Source organism: Triturus cristatus, chromosome 3_2 (genome assembly GCF_964204655.1).
Source record: "Triturus cristatus chromosome 3_2, aTriCri1.1, whole genome shotgun sequence".
NCBI classification, from domain to species: Eukaryota; Metazoa; Chordata; class Amphibia; order Caudata; family Salamandridae; genus Triturus; species Triturus cristatus.
The window spans coordinates 898,918,101-898,942,037 of NC_140584.1; the positions used below are offsets into that span (position 1 = coordinate 898,918,101).

A 23,937-nucleotide genomic window follows, 5' to 3' on the forward strand; every position below is an offset into this window, starting at 1 on the left:
ACTTCCTGTTGCATTCCAAAGTTCCTGGTTTGGGTTTAGCAGGCCAGAGAAAGAATACAGCTTGGTTGCTGGTCTACAATGTTTATGGTTGGAGCTACATCAGTATTATGTCAAAATCATAAATATGTCTTTCACCTCTTCCTGCATAGGAGTTTTCTTTTGGATCATTTAGTTGAATTGACAATTGTACTTGAATGCTTCTTCAATGTAAAAAGTATATGGCATGAGGGTACCAAATACCTAAAAAAAAACAGCCCAACTCAAATCACACAGATATATGCTGGACCTTTTTTTTTAAATAATACCTACTTGTTTCAAAACGTTTAACATACAAAATGTCTGCATTTGCTTGCATGGAGTTTATCATATGTGAGCTACCTTTGAATTAATTTAAAGACTTTTGAAAAGTGGTGAAACTATTACAGCTTTGCAAGGTTTTTCAGAATCAACGAGGAGTGAAAGATACATGCTGAACACATTTCTTTAGATGGCAAATTACAGCATGTTGACAAAAAATATTTTTGAATATCCATGCAATCCTTACTTATAAAAGTTATACGATTAACTGAATATTTAGTGCGCAAGCAGGGTATTGCCTCCTGACCATGGGTGTGTTTCTTATTGATAATTCAGCACTGTGCCTTTGCTGGGGCTGTGTCTCTCGCCTGAACTAAGACTGTTCCCGCCTTTGGAACCTTTTATGTATTTACCTATGCAGCACATTATTGTGGGTATCCCAACATTTACTGTTCTAATGTGCACGAAGCAGGGAAAGGGTGCAGTACCACAGGCTGTTGCCTGGTGTCCCCTGGGACCTCTTTTGGCCACATTAGGTACTGCATCCTTTTTTACCAATATAGCAGTGCCAGCAAAGACGTGGTAGCTGATTCAGTTAATATTTGTGAAGTCCGGGTGTTCCATTGTACTAGGGGTTCAGATAACATGACAATGTTGTTATCTATATGCACAGTGCAATGGCTACATGGGAAATATCGGTATGTGCGCTGCAGTCGGGACTGGTTTCTCAAACAAAACACACGGATGTCACTGTGGACGACATATTTGTCGTCTGTGACTGCGATTTAGTTGTTTCTTAACCCCCTCGCTGCTAGACCTTTTACCCCCCGTGCTAAGCCTTTTTTTGGCTATTTGGGATAGTTCGCGCTTAGGCCCCTGTATCTTTTTGTGACCACCTAAGGTATCTGTGCCAAATTTGCGTCCTTTTCTTCAAACATCCTGGGGATTCTAAAGGTACCCAGGGTTTGTGGATTCCCCTGGAGGGGGACCCAGAAATTAGCCAAAATGCAGCTAAATTTTGTTTTTGGGGGGGAAAATGGGGAAAAAAGTGCTGCAAATGAAAGCGTCTGGGTTTTTTCTCTGCAAATGGTATCAAAAAAGGGTTTGTGGAGCTGAAATCACCATTTTCCCAGCTTTTAGGGAATGACAGACTTTTGTCAGAAAACTAAAAATGTTTACAGTTATGCCATTTTTCTGGGACATAGCCTATTTTTGCTATTTTTTTATGCTTTCAACCTCCTTCCAGTTAATGGTAGAAATGGGTATGAAAGCAATAATGGATCCTGAAAAGCTATACATTTTAGAAAAGTAGACCAAATTCTGAATTCAGCAAAGGGTCATTTGTGTAGATCCTTCAAGGTTTCTTTATAGAAACTGACAGTTAAATTTAGGAAAAATTGAAAATTAGTTGAAAAAAACGGCCTTTTGTGTCACGTTTTCACCTGTAACTTTTTCTAATTATTACAGATCTTTGAAAGCAATATACCGTTGTATCCGCTGGATCTAACTGGTTGTGGGGATATATAGGACTTGTAGGTTCATCAAGAACCAGACGAACCCAGAGCCAAAAACTTAGCAGCGACTTGCAATGGTTTTTTATTATGTACTGGGTATAAAGCAATTATTCTGGGAAAATGTGTACATGAAAATATCGGTATGAAAGACACCTATGTATTTCTGATATGGGAACAAAATATAGAGTTTATAAACAGTAGATATTTGCATATTTCCGAAATTGGGAATACTCATACTAGCATGAGAATTATCGGTCATTTTTCAAAATGGCTTCTTTTTAACACATTGTCTTTCATTTGGAAGGCAGAAATGTATTGAAAGTCAATAGGTAATAACAGTTGCTTTACAAAACTGAATTACCCTAAGTCTCCCGATAAAAAACACATTTTAATCACATTTCTTTGGTGAAAAGTTCTGGAATCTGCTTGGATCCACAAATTTCCACCCACCCCGAGTTCCCCAAAGTCTTCCAAGAAAAATCGTACCTCACTCATATGGGTGGATCAAGGACCCACGACAGGCAAGGCCCAAAACCTATTGAGGCGACATCAAAATTACTCATCACAAGCCAACCTGGTTTTGCAAGGGGGCTCCCATGGGTTTTTGGCAGGGAACTCGACGGCCCGCTAGGGAAACATACATAGCCCACACATTTCTGGAAACTAGACACCCAGGGGAGTCCAGCGAGGTATGGATTGCGTGGGTCCCCCAACATTCTCCTACCCAGAATCCCTTGCAAACCTAAGAAATTGTCAAAATACCCACATTTTCCTCACTTTTCTGTGGTGAAAAGTTCTGGAATCTGTGTGGATCCACAAATTTCCACCCACCCCGTGTTCCCCAAAGTCTTCTGAGAAAATTGGTACCTCACTTGTGTGGGTAGGCCTAATGCCCGCGGCAGGAAACGGCACAAAACGCAACGTGGACACACCACAATTTCACAGTGAAAAATGACCCTTTTTTTGGCAAAGTACCTAGCTGTAGTTTTTGAACCCTAGCTCTGCCGGCACCTAAGGATACCTAGAAAACCTATACATTTTTGAAAACTAGACACCCAGGGGAATCCAGGAAGTGGTGACTTGACTGGCTCTCACCAGGTTCTGTTACCCAGAATCCCTTGCAAACCTAAAAAATTGTTTTTAAAAAAAAAACACATTTTCATCACATTTCTTTGGTGAAAAGTTCTGGAATCTGCTTGGATCCACAAATTTCCACCCACCCCACGTTCCCCAAAGTCTTATGAGAAAAATCGTACCTCACTCATGTGGGTGGGTCAAGGACCCATGACAGGCAAGGCCCAAAACCTATTGAGGCGACATCAAAATTACTTATCACAAGCCAACCTTGTTTTGCAAGGGGGCTCCCATGGGTTTTTGGCCCGGGACTCGACGGCCCTCTAGGGAAACCTACCTAGCCCACACATTTCTGGAAACTAGACACCCAGGGGAGTCCAGCGAGGTATGGCTTGCTTGGGTCCCCCAACATTCTCCTACCCAGAATCTCCTGCAAACCTAAAATTTCGCTGAAAAAAACACTTTTTTTCTCAAATTTCTGTGTGGGAAAGTTATGGAATCTGCGTGGATCCACAAATTTCCTCCCACCCAGTGTTCCCCTAGGTCTCCTGATAAAAATGGTACCTCACTTGTGTGGGTAGGCATAGTGGCTGCAACAGGAAATGGCGCAAATCATACTGTGGAGACTTCAAAATTACCTATAACAAAACTACCTGGTGGGGGGGGGGGGGGCACCTGAGATTTTGGCCCCAGGCTCGGCAACCATCTTGGGAAAGTACCAAAATTAAACATTTCTGTAAACTAGACACCCTGGGAATTCCAATGAGGTATGGCTTGCATGGATCTCCCAATGTTTCCTACCCAGAATGCCATGCAAACCTCAAATTTAGCTGAAGAAAACCACATTTTCCACATATTTTTGTGTGGAATCACTGTGCCTGCACAAATGTCCTACCCCACAGCGTTCCCCTGAGTCTCCCGAGTAAAATGATACCTCACTTGTGTGGGTGGAGCATGGGCCTGTGACTGTGAAGAGCCCAAAACATAGGGAATAAGTGTATAGCACCGAGAATTCTAAGCGCTACAGTTTTTTAAAACAAAATACAATTTTAGCCAATTCTGCATTGGACAGCCACACAAGTGAGGTATCATTTTACTCGGGACACTAAGGAGTAGGGTAGGACATTTGTGCCGGCATGGTGATTTGTTACTTTCTGCAGCGTGAAAATTTGAGCACAATAATGCAAGGAAAATGTGACGGTCACATTTTGAGGTTTGCAGGACGTTGTGGGTAAGATAACTTGTTGGGATCCACAAGAGAGACATCACCATGTACTCCCATGGGTGTTTAGTTTACGACAAAATCTACAGTTGGTAGGTTATTCTTAGATGAAATGTGTAGGAGAGTAGGATCTGTTTCTTATGGTTACCCCCACTTTTTGCTGATGTTTCACTGTTATTTCGACTTTAGTCTGGCTGGGGGCCTGCTATTGAGGACCCCAGCCTAACTGCTTCCCCTCTAAATTGATTTCATGTACCTTAGGTAGACCACAGATTGGATTCTGGGGTGCTCTTATAAGTCCCTAGTATATGGTATACTATGTACCCAGGGCATAGGTACCCCAGAGGCCTACCAGGGGCTGCAGCATGTATTATGCCACCCCTGAAAAGCCCTCCAAAATGACACCACAGGTCTGCTACTGCAGCCCGAGTAAGGTGATGCATGCACCCCTTACTGAGATATAGGTTCACTATATCTCACCCTATCACTGCACACATAAACCTATCAGTCACCCCTATGGCAGGCCTTATCAATCCTGAAGGCAGGGTGCTTGGTTTTATGTGAGAGGGTGCCCATGCATGAGCAGAGCCACTCTGCAGCCTTTGAACTCTCTTTTCCGGGGTTGTCTGTGATGCAGCCTGACCATACACTCTTAAGTGCATTATAACCTCGCGGTAAATGCTTACTTTGGACTGGCTGCACGGAAACATGTAGTGTTTGGTGTCAAACACCTTGAAATTATACCCCCACACCAGTAACTGGTGTGGGAGTATGATCCCACCCTTGTAGAGGGAGAGACATGGCAGCACCGGTATACCTGGTACCAGCTAACAGAGCCCTGGCATCACAAAATGGATGCTGCCAGCCACAGACACGAGTCTGCTGCTGACCGAAACTCCAGCAGGGGAGGCCTGGACAATAGGTTTCCTGTCACAGGGAGCTGTTATCACCTTCCAGACAGGCATTAGTCAATTAGGGCTGGGTGGGTGCACTCCAGGAGTGCTTTAAAGTCTGCACTGGGGGCACATTTGGTGTCCCTGTGCATAGTCCAGCTCAAGCTGGTTGCAGGGGCTACCAGCCCCTGCTCTGGCGCGAAACTGGACAAAGGAAATTGATGTAGCCACCCCTCTTTCCTGATCCACCCATAGGTGGGTACCCAGAGTATGTCCAACCCCTTCCTTGGGTATAAGAAAGGAACCCCTGGCTACAGGACTCTAGATTACACCTGGACAAAACTCTGCTACAGAAATCCCGGAACTTCGACGATCTACACGACTAGATGACTGAAGAATCTCCCTTGGAGTAAAGGAGTTACTCTCCTACTTGGCAGGCACCAAAGACGCATCTGCCCGGTTTGCATCTCCGAAGCTCCCACTGGACTCCGAAGCATTTGCAACACATGAGGTGGGTTTCCAGACTTCCCAGAGGCTGACCAGAGTCCCCAGCAAAGCTGAGACCCGTAGCCCTCGTGGTAGTTTTGAGAGTAGGGAATCATTATCTTATAAAGTCCTACACTGGCTAAGGGGTAACTATAAATGCAAGTTGATCATCCTGCAGGACATCTTGAATGTACAAAGGCAATCACTAGACTCCCCGTCACAGGACACAATTGTGATCGAGGTAGCATCTAGGGAAATCATTGATGGGCCACTGGCAATTAAAGCTTGTGATATTCGTACTTCTAGAACAGGGATATAGCTTTCTCTGAGGTTGACTGACTACCTTCTGATACCATTAGCAGAGTTCCCTACCCTCTAACCACTCCGGTGAACGTTGCAGGATTATCCACAATAAGTAGAATTAACAGCGTGCACCCAGGGTGACATTTTTCCCATTAGTCATTTCTCAAGATTACAGTAGATCAAATATCGGTTAGTGAAAACCACTTAAACATATCCACACTCTCCTTGCCACGAGCCACACCTCTTGTATTTTACGAACTAGCTATTAACAGGATCGGTGATCTAGCCATCTTAAGACCATTGGCCTACTGGGTTAGACTATGTCCATTCCAGAAATGTGCTAGTTTGTGAAGGCTTCCATCTCATTCAGCTGGACAGGAACACAGCCACCCCCTGGTTGGCACACGTCAAACTATGGCTTTTAAATTTGGGTCTGGGAGAACTGTGGACTAAACTCATAACTATTAAGTCTGCCTCAACGGTCCTTTTAAAGAAAATCTTCGGGGGGTATATTAATTTTAATCTTCATCAAACATTAGGCAGTGACAGCCTTACTGGCAAGTTTTTATCCATAAAATCAACACCCTTGTTTGAATCTTACATGGACGAGATCTCGCCCTTATGGGCCAAAATCCTCTTTATTAAATTTAGGTTTGGCATCCTGGCACTTAATAGTTACACCTGTAAGTGGAGCAAGGAGGGCACTGCCCTAAGTGTTAGGAGCAAGTGCTCTCCCTTCTCCGATTGCGTTGAAACTACTGAACATGTTCTATTCTGCTGTCCACTGTATTCTCGTCATAGAGCGAATTGGCTAAAACGTTATTGCCAGAATCTGGAGTGTTGGCGTTATTTGGCAACCTTTCGTATCATGAGAACAGACACTATCCATCATACGGTCTTATGTCTGAGCAGGTTTTTATTAACTGTTGGTGTGACCAGAAACCGGCTAGGCCTACCATTCTAGTATAATTGTAAACATATTTTAGGCCAAATGTAAACGCTGTGAGTGATGACGGTATACATCTTCGGTCTCTCTCCTGTAAAGATGCAATTTAATGTGGTGCTATTTAGATATGAGCAATTAAAGGTGTTCATAAAATTGACAAGTGGTTTTCTACTACTCTTTTATTAATTTTACAATATGATGAGATGCATGCTGTGGGAAGTTCCCTCTATTACGGATGATGTGATCTTGGTTCAATTTTATTGCATATCTAAACATAGTTTATGAAGAAAAATTCTTGTTTGGTATATGTCAATTTTCATGTGGAAATGTTAAGATAGTTTTGCGGATCAGATGTTTTATTTTTAGCTCCCAGTACTTTTAACTCATCTGTTTTAACTGTGTCTTGCTTGATGGTCTGTGACCAAAATAAAGCATTATACTACTAGTATTTACGATCTATAAATTCCAGTTCACCCCCTTTTTTTTGCTTTACAAAAGATGATTATGGGATCCTTTGCCATTTGTTCAGTGATGCCTCTTTCCTTCATAGTTAAATTGGCATGACGTTGTCCCCTGTTTTTGAATAGACTTCTGGCTTCTGTTTTCACAACCGTTTCAAAAGAATCCAGTACTTTGACGGATTGGGAGGCATAAATGTACTCGTAAGTCTTTTAAAGTCCCCCTTTCTTTGTTTGTCCGTTCCGAAGTCATGTTATCAAAAAAGTGTATTAATCTCAGTGCACTCATAAATTTAAACAAGCTAATCTCTATTTCCAACTCATTGGAATGATACGTTGGAACAAATGATGTTCTTTTTTGGAGATTGTCAATTTGAGTGAAAATTCATCTTCGTTGTGAAATATTGATCACCAAGCTCTTCATATTTGATTCCTTCTCTGAGTCCTTGTTTGTACTCCCAATTTTTTTTAACCATGTCCTCTTCCGGTCTGTCTTTTTCAGCTAGGTTGACGTGCAATAAAGACACACCAGTTTTGTCTGTTGGTATTGCACAAGAATATGAATCTTTTTGTCCATTGTTTATACCTCTGGAAGTAATCCTCTACTTTATTCTGTCATAATCCTCATTTGAAGTTGATGTTTCTCATTCCGAAGACCGTGGTGGAGGTCTGTTTTGTCTTTTCTTTGTGTTTTCTTTTGCCCAATTGTAAGTTTCTAGGCTGTAATCTATGGTAGCTCGTTTGAACTTTCAAGATTTTTGACTTGTTAATGTCAAGGAAATATCTATCTAGTCATATACATATCAACTGGAGCCAATCCTTCTTCTCTGGCAGAACCTAGGGGATCAGACCCCCTCCCCCCGTTCCTCTCCGACTCCACTGATATCCTCTGCGGAGTACCCCAAGGATCGTCACTAAGCCCAACGCTCTTCAACATCTACATGGCCCCCATCGCCGTCCTCGTCGGACAGCATGGGCTTAGCATTGTATCCTACGCCGACGACGCCCAGCTCATCCTCTCACTAACAAAGAATCCCGAAGACACCATACTCTGCTTCCAGGAAAGAACGAAGAACGTGGCAGACTGGATAAAGGACAGCTGCCTAAAGCTCAACTCGGAGAAGACCGAGGTCCTCATCCTCGGGCCCTGTACCTCCGCCTGGGACAGCAGCTGGTGGCCCCCCACCCTCGGAAGCCCACCCCGACTGACCACGCTCGGAACCTCGGCATAATCCTGGACTCCTCCCTCTCCATGAACCTCCAGATCATCGAATTCACCAGTTTCAACTGCCTCCGCTTCCTCCCTAAGACGTTCAAATGGATCTCCCCGACTGCAGAAAAACAGTCACCCACGCACTCATTACCAGCCGACTAGACTACGGCAACGCCCTCTATGCCAGAATCAACAAAACTCTCCTACGCAAGCCCCAGACCATCCAGAACGCCGCAGCAAGGCTCATCCTAGGGACACCGCGCCACAAACAAATGACCCAACACCTACAAAGCCTCCACTGGCTCCCCGTCGAGAAGAGGGTCACCTTCAAACTCCTCACCCACGCCTACAAATCCCTCCACAACATCGGACCCAAATAACTCAACGACTAAGTATGTTTCTACGTACCCAAGAGACACCTGCTCCGCCGACCTCGCCGTGGCAGAGTTCCCCCGCATCCACAGAAGGAGAGCCGGCGGGAGAGCTTTCTCCTACATCGCAGCCAAACCTGGAACGAGCTCCCGGTTAACATCGGACGCTCCCCAGCCCTCCACACATTCAGGAAGGACCTCAGGACCTGGCTCCTCGACTGACCCAGAGCTGTTCTCTTCCCTCCCCCCAACGCCTTAAGACCCTCACGGGTGAGTAGCGCGCTCTATAAACCACTCATTCATTGATATTGATATCATTTAAAATTCTCTCCGAATCCTCTTTTGGGCTTTGTTAGTGATTTCATGTTTCAACTGAGTGATTTCCCCAGATAATTAATCCAGCATTTTTGGAAAACTGTCACACTATCAATAATATCAGATCCAATGAACACTTATTTAATATATGGAGTGGATTTACCTTATGTCACGCTACTACCACAGTTAATAACTGACAGAAAGGCTCCATTGTCATATTCTGTTACTTTCAATAGTATTAAAAGGTCCAAGCACCAAGGAGAGCAAGAAAGATCTTTTTTAAATAACGTGTTAAAGTTAACGTATTGTGGTAAAAGAAATTGGAGAAACCTATGCAACATCTGTGTAAAACATTTGAGGACCCTGCAAGCCATATACAGCCAAAGTCTCCATGACACTGCTTTTGAAGACTGCAAGCAGGTCATGGAGGGCCACTAAGGCCATTTCTGAGCAAGTAATTACGTGTTTACATTTATGTTTGCACATTATGGATTCATCATTCCACTGTAAGATACCATCCTAGTCCCTAAAAAGTGATTTTTTTGTTATGTCATAGGAAATCATTCTGGGTTTAGGGGCTAAGAAAGAGTGGGAAGGGAAGAACTGCAGGGCAATTGGTTGTTTCTTTTCTTTGACACACTTTCCGCACACTTTCCCCTATCATGGTTAGTCAAAGACCTGACGGGTTGTCATTTCTCATTGTGATGTGAGAAGGCAAATAGGCTTTATAGAGTGTTACTCAAAAGACACATTGAACAGATGGGATTGCTGGTCTAAAGTAGAAAGGGGGAAATGTTAAAAAGTGATCTGGCTAATTGTACATTTGTGAACTAATGATTTCCCGTATGAATTATCTAATTTTTTATTGCTTTCATAGGACATGTGTTATGTCCCCTTTGGAATTTCTTCTCCCACCCTCAATGGGATTAAATAGTATTCGTGATCGATTACTTCTGTGTATTGTTGTCTTTTAGGGTCATAATTGTGGCTATGATCCCTTGATCCTGGAGGGTCTTTGGTGGATAATATTACCCTGTAGTGCCTCATCAGCCTTGTAGATGGCACCGGAAGCTGAAATGGACTGGTGATGGAACTGGCCCTGGGCAGTTATGCCTTGACAAGGTTTTCTGTTATCTGTTAGCAGGAATCTCCTTGTTTGTAGCAATGCCCCTGCATTTCACTTAACAAAGCAGCTGCCCTTGCCTACCAGGATGTACTATGAGCTGTGTAGAATGCCCTAGTGACATCATGGCTCATAACATGTAGTTCTGTCACTTGATTTTTTTAGATTACCTGGGCATGGAACATCCAATTCTAATCTTAACAAGCAATGGAAAGATTAGGAGAAGCGCTTGGTGATCTTACCAAGGAGCCTCACAAGATTTGTACTCTCAACAACAGTGTGGTTACTGTGAATGAATAATTTAAAAAAATGTTTGTTTGTGGGGGGAGAGGGTGGCCTATTAAAAGCTAATTGATCATTACAAAATAACAAATAGGTGTAATCTTACTATATAGAAATGTGTATTTAATTTAATATTTGCAACTTCTGTCTTCTGGTCTTGTGGCGTTTTAACTCTTTTTCTCTTAACTTTGTCTTTCATTCACTCTCCGGTGTTATGTTTTAATTAAATATGCAAGTTGTATCAAAGAAACAAATGTATTTTCTTCCTCCTCGTATTCTGAATATGACTATAAGGTCAGTCTGTATTTTGATCATTCAGAATTATCAAAATTGTTTATATATAACTGATCAGTTTTTTATTTTTGTTTTTTAAATGTCCTACTCTTTCTTTGTTGTTTTACAGTCAAAGGCAAAGATGATAAACCAACAGATCTCAAGGTAGTTCAAGGTGAGCTTGTGTTTTCCTCCTTTAACCACAGATATATAGATGTTTTAAATTGGGGCAGGTTTTCATTCCATTCTCCTGTGTTGCATAGTTAGAAACCTTGTGCTGCTGGAATGCACGTTTTCCAACAGACTCTTCATTGTAGCTACATTGTATAATAAATCATTAGTATAATCTTCCATGTAATGCTTTCTTTCATACACTTTATGAAAGTTTGTTAGCAAGTGGGAGTGCAAAAGACTGAAAATTGATTGCATATTGTCATGTTTGAGATTAGAGCAAGGGCAGAATCTATACACGGCCGTAGATTCATGTATATTTGATATGTAGCTCTTGTTTCTTGCATCTGACACCCACATCCCCTCAGGAAGTCTGGTAGTATCTCTATTGAAGCTGCCCTCTGCTGGACAGAGCTCACTTCTTGGTACAGCATACAACACATGCCTGTGGAACATACATTTCTCATACGTAAACATTCATATGCCTCTCTCCTGGTAACTGCAGTTCACAAAGCTGCTTTTGAAAGTCTCACAGTGGTTGAATATAAAACATACACTTGTGGCTAAGGTGCTGTGCCCTATAAGTTAATAATTTGCAGCAGGGAAAGCACAACTGTACACAACCGTGGCTGTGTGGAAAGCCAGGTAACCTATATATACAGTCCATAGAGTACATACTCATTTGGTACTCTGCATGTCTTATCCTTTAGCAGAGGTGAATTTGTAAGCATTCCGTGTCGTATGCAAGATAGGGTCTGTGGTGTAACCGTAGGAATGGTGTGGCTGGGATGGAGGGGTGGATCCGTGTTTGCATGTGAGATAATACTGCGTATCTTTCCCATATATATCAAGCATCCTACATTTGATTATTTTGAAAGAGACTAAGCAAATGTTTTACTTGAATGATTATTTTCAAATTTAAGGGACATTCACATTACTGCAAAATACTTCTATAGCATAACACACAGCCTTGCTTTACTTAGGAATATGATTAGTCCTATTTGTATAGCATAAGCTTGTGAAATGTAACTAGAGTAACCTTCATTGAAGGTCACTCAACCCCCCTCACAAACAGGTTAAGTTTATTGGTGTGGTTTGTTAATTTCATGAAACCCCCAGTGTTTATAACGCACATATATTTATAAGCTGTGCAGTCTACTAATTGTACCTTATGTGAAGGCCTTCATATATGTATAATAATGGTATTCTTTGTAGTAAATTGTATATGCTAGCTGGTAAACGATTTTGAATAGAATTGTAGAAGAAATATGACTTAAGTTTCCACCATTTCCTCTATTTCACTAGTGTAAGCAGAAGTAAGTTGAAGGTCATGATCCTTATTGCGCCCACTGACATCAAGCATATTTGGAATTCTGGCCACACCTCAATTTTCTTGATGCATAGAAGAGCCTGTGCCCCTTGTCCTTTTTCCCATCTGGATCATGTCTACTTGATTTGTTAATTGTTCATTCGACATAAAGATGTAGTTTTTCATTGGTACGTGACTTTAAGAGTCTACTGAGAAAGTCAGCAATCGGTGTGAAAAACCTAACTGCAAAAGAACCTAATAGTAGAATTAGTTCATATTTTGAGTACTTACCGGGGTGTAGTTGCTGGTAATTAACTTGAAAAGTTATCTTTGTAGTTGCTGTTTATTCCACAAGAAAAGATAGAAAGGTTTCTGTGTGGTCTGCCCATTAATACGGTCTTTATAGTTTCTAGTGTCATTTTAGGATTTTTTTTCCAGGGAAATTTCTTTACAAAAAATCATTTTATTTCAGGTTTTACATAATACAGAAACAACAATTTCTATACAATTGTACAACCAGGATACATTTAATAAAGTTTTAATTGAGCGAACTGCAACCATACATTTGTTAACTGTCTCTTACTATTATAAGGCTTCTCAGTACATCAGTGACTAGTACCTGGTTAACCCCATTTTCCTGCAGTCTACTGCAACCATACTTCTGTTTGGCCACTACTTGGACTTCCAAATCTTCTGATGTCTTTTATAAAATCTGATTATCCACACTCGAGCATTTCCTAGCAAATTTAAGAACTGTAGATTCACTTTGCTTCTCTTCTCTTTTTGCTTTGTATATTGTACTGCCCGGCTTCAAACTGTTTAAATCTTTGCACCCATCGGCCATTTGAAAGACCAAGGCTTCCAGCAACCACAGAGCTACAGATGCTGTCAGCTGGAGTCCAGCTCATACCGCTAGCCCCTGGGACCCATGATTTTCAGTATGCAACCAGTGAGATTTTCAGTGTCTAACATGTTCTATTTTGGCTGTTGTAATCCAGCAATGTGCAGGTCCTTTTCCAGTCACAGCACCCATAATTAGCAGGCTCTGTGTATGCTGCTCCAACGAGCTACCCTTATTAAACTTGCTTCCTCCGGAACAACAGCCCTTTCCCAAGTTCACAAAGGTCCAGGAGTTGAGGTTGAAACCAAGTGAGGACGAACAGTTTGCATGGTGTTCCTGGTAATTATCATGAATTTTAATTGTTCATAGACTCTGTATGGCTTATTAGAACAGTTAGCTATGGAGATACTAGCAACTTAGTCAGGCGCTGCTCATCCCATGACAATCCATATGTAGTTATTCATTTAGTTTTCTGTCTGCCTCATTGCCATTTATTTTTCATAATCAATCGCTGCGAGCTGTGCAGTCTTGGCGCACACGCAATGCTGTAAGACCATATTTATACTAAATAAAAAGCATCAAATAATTGAACAAAAATAGAGCTCTGAGCCATCTTTAAAAGGAAGGCACTGTACCTCCAAGCAAAGAATGTAGTTCATCAGGTATTTCTGTCCATTAGCCAACCAATTTGATTCTGCTTTCATAGAAAGCTTTCCTGGATTTTATAAAGAACAACCACGTTTATTCACAGTCTGAAATAAAGACAGAGTCGTATCTGAATCACAGTTAATGGTGTCATGAAATTTTGAGTTATAATTCATCCTTTCATTTTCATTGAGCAGTCTCACATTTTTTCTTGAGGTATCTTTCAAGCGCTCACAAATATAAAAGGCTGAGCATTTAAGTTTTTGATAAAGCTTTCAGGATCTTTAACATGTGAGAGCACTATTGTACTGTCATCCCTCCATACAGTCTTCAAATGTTTCTCATTATTCCTATCCGACTGATTCTAAATTATTCAGATTCCCTAGCTAGGCATGTTCCCATCCCAATAACCTATTGGCATCCCCAGGGTTCACTTTATTTACCAATGGTTTTAAACATCTATCTGTAACCCCTGGGGCGCTACTCACTAACCACACGTCTTTATTCATTATTAAAACAGAGATAGGTATTAAAAAGGTGACACCCAATTCTACATGAAGGTATCATTGAGATATGAAATCCAATAACTAGAAGAATGCCTCACCATCATACATCTTTTAAACAAGAATGCAGACAAGAGGACTTTGTTCTTCACCAGCCCTATACACAGGAAGTGACATCACGTCATGTCTTCTCCCTACTTCAAGCCATTCTTCAGGGCATCTTTCATGCTTGACCATCCACAGCAATTGGCAAACACAGACCAGGACATTGCCTGTAAGAGCCAGGGAGGCCTTTGGGCCAGGACCCCTGTTTGACTGAAATCTTACAAGGTAAGATATAATTACATGTCTCACCCAGCACCCCATAATGCCACGCCTCACAATCACTCTCAGACCTAGATGATCCAAACACTCACATAGCAATCACACAACACACCTCTTACTCATCCCGCTAACTATCACACACCCTCAGACTAAGGAACACACATTCACACTTCTGCTCATTAACTCCAACAGTACTCCAAATAATGGACATCCGAGACCTCATCAGCTGTCACATGTCTGATGTCCTCTTCTTCACAGAAACTTGGTTCACCCTCACATCCTCGCACATCCTCTGCGCCCTTCTTCCGACGGGCTACAGCATTCATCATGTGAACCGCACACTAGTGTCCTCCTGCACCTTAGGCAAGTAACATTAAATTCCATGGGTTTATTGACATGCTATTTCACACACTCTGCAACTAAGCCTGCCACATTCCATCTACTTTACAGGCCTCCAGGACAGAGCAAGGGGTTAATTAATTAGTTTTCAAATCTCTTGCAGATCTCGTTGACATGCTTAACTCCCTTAAAGCCACTTCCTATGAAGATGATGCCTTACCCCCGTCCTTCCATCAAAGCAGTCTCTGGGGCTGCTTTTTAACCACTATTCACTATTGTCAATGCCTCCCTCACTCAAGGTATCTTCCTAGACGTTTTCAAGACAGGCCACATCCCCTCACTCCTAAGGAAACCTACACTAGACCCTGATGACCATACCAACTTCTGGCTTATCACGCTCCATATCATTCATCGGCAAGAGCATTGAAGAAACAATCTATGTTTGCCTCTAAGATCACATTAATGCTAACCATCTCCTGCACAACAAGCAGTCTGTTGTCAGCTAATGAAGCAGTATGGTAACCGCTACCTTAGACCTTATAGACCGTACCATACTGACCACAGATGAAGATGACGTCTGCCTTTTGATATTGCTGGACCTCATCTGCCTTCAACACAGTAGACCATCTCACCCTCAAATGCACCCTGGAGCCTCAAATGGGATTCAGCAGCAGTGTTCTTCACTGAGTCTCCTCCTACCATTCCAGCCAGCACCAGTTTGTTCTCAAGGGAACTGCCAGGTCCCAAAAGATCCCTCTGACCTGCTGAGTCCCACAGGGTTGCATACTGTCCCTCTCAGCATCGACTTGGATTTACTTTGTTCTTTTCTCACAGTTAACAGCATCAAGATTTACCAATATGCTAACGATGCACAACTCTACCTGAAAGTATTCTCTGCTTCAGACACCCAACGCCTCCAACATTGCCTGCACATCATCCAGATCTGGATGTGAAGAACCTACCTGAAGCTCAATCCAACCAAGACAGAAATCATGTTACTTTCCAAACACAGCAAACCTTACAGACATGGCTCAGTGACCTGAACCTTGACTGCTTTCAATCCCAGCATTAACTGAGTACAAAGTCACTTAGATTTACCCTTTACACCAACCTCAGATTGAAGGAACACATTGCCAAAAAGCAAAGATGTACTGGTGCCATCTCTCTTCTAAAGAAAGTGTAACAGTTTCTTCCAGAAAGTGACTTCAGAAATGCTGTTCAAGCCCATGTACTCTTGCATCTGTGTCGTAAAAATACTCTACTTTATGACGTCCAATTCTTCACACTGGCCACTCTTTAGGGCATCTTACACACCACAGCACGTCTCATATGAGGTTTGATGAAATATGATCACGTCACTCCCATATTGATGGAATTTCGTTGCTGGCCCTCACCACCTTTAGAACCAGCTGCATCATTTACATGAGACTGCAGAGTAAGAAGTATAAAAAAAACTGAAAAAACATGGCAGCAGGCCTTTTTCATCCAGGATCTGGGACAACATCCCTTTATCCATTCTGACTGCCCCAGCTCTGCTTCAGTTTAGGAAAGTGTTTAACACTACATGACAATGCATTGTCAATCCACAAAGCAGCTACTTCACATGTCCCTTGTTGACTTTATTCTGGACTTTGATCATGTACAGCACTCTGCTGCCTTTTGGCTAAGTTTGCGCTATAGGAAAGGCAAACGCTTACATGCATAAATACATAAATGAAGTTGACCCAAAATTAAATCCATCCAAAACATAAATTGTCCTCTTTTATCAACATTGGCTCACTCTTCCCGCAATCAAAATGTTGCTCTATCGTACCTAAGATTATCTATCTCTCATTACCATTGAACCAAGTGACTTTGGTGATCTTGGCAACATGTCCTACTTAAATTATGTGATAAAATGGTCCCTAATGACTTGACTCCAACTGAGCGCTTTTAAAAATAGTAACCCTTATTTGCCACCTGGCAGTTTCTCGTGTCCTATTTTCAGGATTTTATACTATTACATATTGACAGGTTAAAGTCGACTAGTCCAAACACTTGAGTGTTGTCAGTTTTTCAAGCAGCTGCCTGATCACAGGAAAAAGAGAAAATCTTCCAGAGTACTCCAGTGTTTGCCCATTCTAGCAAGGTTGCAGTTAAAGGGTGTGCCATCTTCAGTAACATCTAATCCAAACTACCTGGCTATCTAACAAAATCTACTCTCCACATATTGTTTGACTCCCCACAAGATGGGGCTTCACTGCCAGGCCAGTTCTCTGAGGCCTGTGTGCCTGAAGAGCAATTATGTAGTCGCTATGAAAAGTATACCCGCTGGCCTTGGAAACTAAGGAACCAGGAACTATTTCTTGCTCACTAAATTTTCAGGTGTCTCATCTTTAGGCTTTGACTTTCAGGGATGCAGCAGAGTCAGTAATTAAAGGCTTACTCTTGGAGGCTGGCGTGATATAAAACATCTTGTTCATGAAACATATAAATCACAATAGATATAATGTTTAATTGGCATTAGTCATATGCTGTCTATGTATTTAATAGGTTCTACAAATCAATTATTCTGAATGAATATTTAGTTAGACATTAACCGCTCTACATGCATCATTTTCTGTTGCAGCACACCTAGCATTCTCTGTCCATTGATCAGGACCACACTGTCAGTAATATGATCTTCAGAAGCAGTTGCACAGTTCAGTGACTGCCAGCGGCATAAAACAAAATGTGACAAGGCTAGTGCAGAAAAAGTAGGAGTGATGGGCAGCAGCAGGTAACGTACACAGACCTACTTGACGTGTAGGCCACTTATCAAGAGGCACCCATCAAGCCACAGTCAATGGGATGAGCACAGAGGTTCTCAATAAGAACTATTTGCTGGAGAGATGTATATCGGACTGGACACCAATTCCAGGCTCCCTCCCTTGGCATTTTGTAGTTTCTGACCCCTCATGGCAGAATTCTGTAAAGCTGGACGTGGGTTATGGGCTTAAGTGGTTAAGTCCTCAATTCGCAGGTTAGCCCACCTCTGTGTCTCCCTCAACAGTACCAGCAGTGAAGCCTTTTCCTCAGATCTGAATGTGTAGTTGTTACCCGTCAAAAGTAAAGGACCAATAAGTTTACCTACCTTCCTCTACTCCGATGTGCTGAGTAATAGGTAAACATTGGTTAAGCCAAATAGGTCAATTTACAGGAGACTTGTGGAACTGGCCTTAATCCACTGTAAACTGTTGTTGAGAGAGGTTGCATTTCTGACAAAGTTAATTTCCTTTTCAGGTATGCAACAGCTCCATAACAGTCAGTCAAAATTGAGCTGTCACTTTGTGCATTGGTTTCCTGACAGCTCTGGCCAGTGCGATGCTCATGCTTTTGTTTTTTTCTGCAGCAGGAAAGAACACCGGAAATGTAAAATGAGCAAATAGCCCTTCTCCTTTGTATTTGTTGGAAAGACTTGGCTTTGCCTTCAGCCATTTCAAAAGCCATGTGTTGCTGTTGTCAGCATATAGCATGCCTTGCTGAATTGGATACATGCATCTCATTTCACAATAAATTCAACAAGGAGGGCGAATCGGATGAGCCGTGCTGGGTGACTTGGAGAGAGAAGGGACGATAGCAGCAGTGACCGCTATTAAACCCAATGGAATGCCTTACAACCATAGGGGATTGATGCATCCTGACTTCCTGAGAGAATCTAACACAAGGCCACACCATCTATTTTATACCCAAACTGTCACGCACAGTTTATAGAACCAGTGGGTCATCTAGTGACTTACAATGTGGTTATACCAGGATGAGACCGTGGCAGTCTGCACACTGGGGTTCAGGTCACAAAAGGCCTTTGCCCCCCACTATTATAATCAGCTGCCACCAATGCCAGGTAGCGTCATAGTCTTGTCATGGGGGCATTCGCCACCCATTTTCAAAAGAGCAGCACTTAGGGTGTACCCATATCAGCAAGCAGAGTCTAGCATTGGTGGTGAGCAACATAACCAAACCATTTCTCTTCCACACGAAAATAGAACAGGTCAGTCAGAACGATCAACTGAGGAGTCGGTTGCACACATATACTCCTGTCAACCAATCAGCACCTTCCTGATTCTTCCCACCAGAGCTTCGGTTGTTAAACGGACCGGTTGGCTGCAGTTTTGCCCCCTACACACCTACTGCCTGCCCAGCCAATCAGTGTTCATTCTGATCTGCCACCCCCATGGCCTCCCATTGCATGACAGTCATCATCTAAGGGGGCACTAAGAAAATGGTGCAGCCTGTTTTATCCTGGTGGGGACAGGAAAAACATCTGATCCTATAGCAATAGCCACAAGCAGGCACCAGGTGATATACCAATCTAACCTCCTTGTTTACACTACCCAGCCCTAAACTCACACCCACTGCCTGTGAACACAAACAGAAGCACGTGCACCAGAATCAGCCTCATCCACATCCCACTACTCACATCCTCCTTTTGCTCATTTCAGTACTATATGCACTAGGCATTGCAGACCTACTCACATGTCACAGTTTTAGTGCACTCACCACATAAACGGCTCACACTCCCAAAAACTCGTACATGCACCACCCATAGAAACACATACTACACACACATTTTCCAACTTCCTCTTCCTTCTCCTAGGAAACTTTAATCTCCTAAATCCATTCAACATAAAACACAAGTCACTGAACCTACCTATTTTAAAGCCTCTTGACCTCGTTCTCACCAGTTATCCATTGCAGTAAGCAAATTCCCCTAAACTGGATCGACCATCTTGCTGTTCAAATCACTTTTCTCCACACCGCACATACACTCTGTGGCCAATCTAAAGGGCAACAGAAAATCATCGGCTCCCTTCAACAGTTTCTCAATTTAAACCCTCCAACACAGACCTTATTCTCGCCATGACATAACCACCCATGACATCAGATGTCAACACCTTTCTCTTCCGGAGGCAAGATGGCAGTTGCAGCGTCAGCCGTGTGAGCTGGCCGATCGTCCTTCCCTGCTAACCGCTCCTCTCCCGTTTAAGATTGGAACTATGTAGCGCGGCAGCAAAGATATCGCTTCTCGGCATCGGAAATGATCTGGCGCTCGTGGTTTTAGCTGTGGGGGCTTCCATTGCCTTCGAGACTGGCGTGTGCGAGGGCCTCTTCTCTGATATGCCGCCGAAGGCGTCCGCCAGGGGTACCAAGACTCGCGGGCCGCCTGCTGGCTCTGGCAGTCCGGGGAAGTCTACCTCGGATGGAGATGGAGTGATTTCTGACGCTGGAGGATGCCGGTCTGCTATGTCGACCGGATTACCTGGAGCGGGGTATCAAACTGGAAAAAGCAGTACTTCTATCTGAGGGCAACAGACGGTCCCTGCCTTCTTTAAAGCACAGAGTGGGAAGAACAGGATGCCGCGGGACCCAGTAGCGGGAGCGAAGGCGCCCCTTAAATCTGGAGCTCTTCACTCTATACCTGCGGCCGCCCTCGCACTTCAGGAAGATACATCTCAAGGTATTGAACTACTCCCTTTTGTCTGTAGTGAAAGAAATGAATGCAGGGACATCTGGTCGAGGGGATAAATGTGAATCTGAGTGTGAAGATAACCTTCCTTGTGGCAGTGGGGAGGTTGTCAATCAAGAAGCCCTGATTTCCACTAGTAGTCTCCCGGAGGTTGCAGATGGTATAGCGGCTAAATAACCAGGCAAATGCATTATGGGACCTGAAGTTCTGACTAGCACTGGGCTGGAAAAAGTGGCAGCGGATCAGAACAATATCGATAAAGGGGTTGGTAGTTTGCAAGGTAATCTGCGGTTACCTCAAGAAGAGGTTGTTCCCTCAGGATCAACCAAGGAGGTGGACTCAAGGGACAAATTCTACTCTGTCGGACCACTTTAACTCCTCAGGCGATTATAGTTTTGGTAAAGACTAGGCTGGGGAGGAGAGCGATGGTAGCAACCAATGTTGGGAAGAAGAGGGAGATAAGACTCCGCACAATGATATGGGACTACTCTTTTTCACCTAAACTGGACGGGAAGGCAGCACTGGATGGAGGGGCACCCTCAGGAAGTGCCAGTGCAAATTTAAGTGGACCTGAAGAAATCACGCTCTCTACAATATACCAGAGTATCATGGCTCATCGTGAGGAGACTAGAGCAGAGAGCAACCGTACCTAAGGTGCATGTCGTGAACTGCAAAATTCTATACGCATGGTTGCAAAGACTTGTGCTGTTTTTGCAGTGAGGATTGGCGAAGCGGAAGCTAGAATTTCTCTGTTGGAAGATGAGTTGGCTGCACAAAAAACTCCGACTGAGTCTTTGAAAACTCCGAAAGATGACACAGTTTAAAAAACTGACCGACCTCGAAAATCCGTCAAGGAGGAATAACTTGCGAATTCTGGGCATCCCCGAGGGCAAGGAAGGTGCGGATGCCCGGCAGTTTGTTATCGAACTCTTCGAGGAAGCATTCCCAGAGCTCAAGCATTGGGACTGGAAAACTGAATTGCAGAGGGCCCATCGGTTCTCTTTTAGTCAACGTAAAAAAGTGGATAATCGGCCACGGGCTATTCTCATTTGCCTTAACAATTTTCTGGCCCAAGAGGCCCTATATGATTTGGCTAGACCAGATCGGAAAAGAAGGGACAAGGGTTGGAATTTTTTTGTGAGACCTGATTTTTGTCAGGCGACAGTCGAGAAAAGATGGCTACTGCGCCAATTAATTCCTCTGTTCCAGGCAAAGGGGGCCCAGGTTTTTTTGCTTAACCCTGCTACACTGAAGGTGGTGTCTCGGGGGCAAACATATTTTTTCAGTCTGAAGTTCAATCCATAGAATTTATGTTATCACTGTAGGTGATAGGAAGATATGGAACAGGCTTTGACATTCAGTCTTCCATTGTTGAGTGAATCTGGGATGTCTAAGCTATAGGTATCTGGTCCCTGAAGCAGCTTTTCTTTTCTTTTACCTTTTTTTCCCTGTCTCTTTTTGTCTCGTCGATCTTTAATGGCTTCTCTTCGCTTTAGCCTTCTGGGGTTTTTTAGTGTGTCTGAAATTCTACTGAAGGGGGAGGTTAGCTCCGTGGAGGGGGTGGTGGCCTAGCTCTTCATCACCAGGGACCGTTGGTCCTTATGCCTTATGTGGTGGGTGGTAGGGGGGAGGGTGACAGGGATTTCAGGATGGTGGGGTGGGGGTTGGGTACGGCGGTAAGGGTTGCAGGTGAGGGTGCATAATTGTTTCACATGCATTGTCATGGCAGTCCTTCCTATGTTAAAATGAAAGCATCCAACAATGTTTCTTGTAAAACTTATTTGAATTGTTTGTATTATTCTGTGAATTCTGGTAAGGAATTTGTACCTCATAGGGATGATGGATAGAGAGGGCAAAATTCGTATCTGTTCCTTAAATATTTGTGGCCTTAATGACAGAAAAAAACAGGCTTACTGGCCAAGCTCATAAGATATATGCAGATAGATGTTTTGTGTCTGCAAGAAACCCACATACCCTGGAGTAAACGTAGCTGATTGAAGGACTTGGGCCTTGACCTATTGGCAAGTACTCGCCAAGGCACTACTACACTGGGGGTAGCTATTCTAGCAAAACATGGTGTTATAACATGCAAACGAACCAAGGAGGATAAATTGAGACGATAGGTGATTTTGGAAGCTGTAATTAATGCTACCCCGCTCTCAATTTATTCTTTGTATGGGTTGAATCTGGATGAGCCGGAAGTGGTGAACTACCCAAGTATAGAATTGGCCTTATGTCCATCTCCGTTAGTCCTTTGTGGTGATTTTAACATTCATCTTGATACCAGTTTTAATCTTCTTAGTAATCACCCGTATCAGGGAAGAAAGGGTAGGACTTTCAATGCGTAACAGGGGCTTATAAGAGTACACGGATTGTCTGATGTCTGGTATAGACATAGGCAGGGGGATCCAGGTTGTACCTTTTTTTTTTGCTTCCCACACTAAATTTGTCTGGCCAATTTTTTTTTATTTCAAATCAAATTGCCGAGAAGTTTTGTATCGAGCTCCTCCCTAGGATAATTTCAGACCACAATCCGTTTGTAGTGGAATTTCTATTATGTACCCCCTCCTAGACCCCAGATGACACGGACCTGTGAAAGGAAACTGTTATTAGACGAGGCATATTGCGTACATATGGCTAAATGGATCACGGAATGTTTTAATATAAATAGAGGCACCGCTTCTGAAATTATAGAGTGGGATGCTTTTCAAGCGGCCGTGCGGGGTGAGACCCTTAGCTTTTCTTTGTATCGACAGAGGGTGGTACAGGAAAAGCTCAGAGGGTGGGTTGAACAGCTCAGACTGGCTGAGGTTGAGCTTATGAGGTAAATAGGGGAGGCTCAAGAAACAGATGAGTGTTCGCAGTTCATTGCGGTCATCAAAGCTAGGTTACATCAACATTTTGGGGAAGAACTCGCTATTAAATATGTACAGCACCGGGCGGATATATACGAACTTGGGGAAAATACGGGGAGACTCTTGCCCAAACCCATACAACAGAGGGGAGTATCGCATAGAATCTGTAGGTTCAAAGATCACTTTGATCAGGTCCAGGATTCTCTGGCAGAAGTTTTGGATGTATTCCAGAAATTTTACCAGCAACTATATACAGCGGATGATGATGTGGCAGCGGAATCTTTAGATGAATTTTTTAGTGATCAAGAAACAGTGAAGGTCACATTTGAACAAAATGAGAATCTCGCATTCCCGGTTACATGGGAAGAGATAGAATATGCAATAACCTCATTAGCCGCCGGTAAGGCTGTGGGCCCAAATGGGATACATTTAGAATTTTTTAGGACATTCCGGCAAACACTTCGAACTGAGTTTGAATCTTTATTCCAACTAGCCCAAAGGGGTCAGTCGCCTGAGTCTTGGCAGAAGACCACCATAGTAGTCTTTAAGAAAAAAGACAAACCTGAACTTAGTCCATCATCATATAGGCCTATCTCGCTGATTAGTGCCGATGGGAAGATTTATTAAAAAATTATTGCCTCTAGGCTGGGTAAGGTCATTACTCCATTGGTGTCTATTCACCAATATGGGTTTAT

At 43.0% G+C, this 23,937-nt stretch overlaps 1 protein-coding gene across 3 annotated transcripts in view; it reads left to right on the forward strand.

The window, feature by feature from the left end:
* AKAP10 (A-kinase anchoring protein 10) overlaps window positions 1-23,937 on the forward strand; it is a 505,176-nt gene that overhangs the window by 91,025 nt on the left and 390,214 nt on the right. For all 3 annotated transcript variants that reach the window (XM_085649331.1, XM_085649332.1, XM_085649333.1), the window contains exon 2: window positions 10,901-10,945. In XM_085649331.1, coding sequence (XP_085505457.1) covers window positions 10,901-10,945 — 45 coding nt within the window. The remainder of the gene's footprint in view (window positions 1-10,900; window positions 10,946-23,937) is intronic.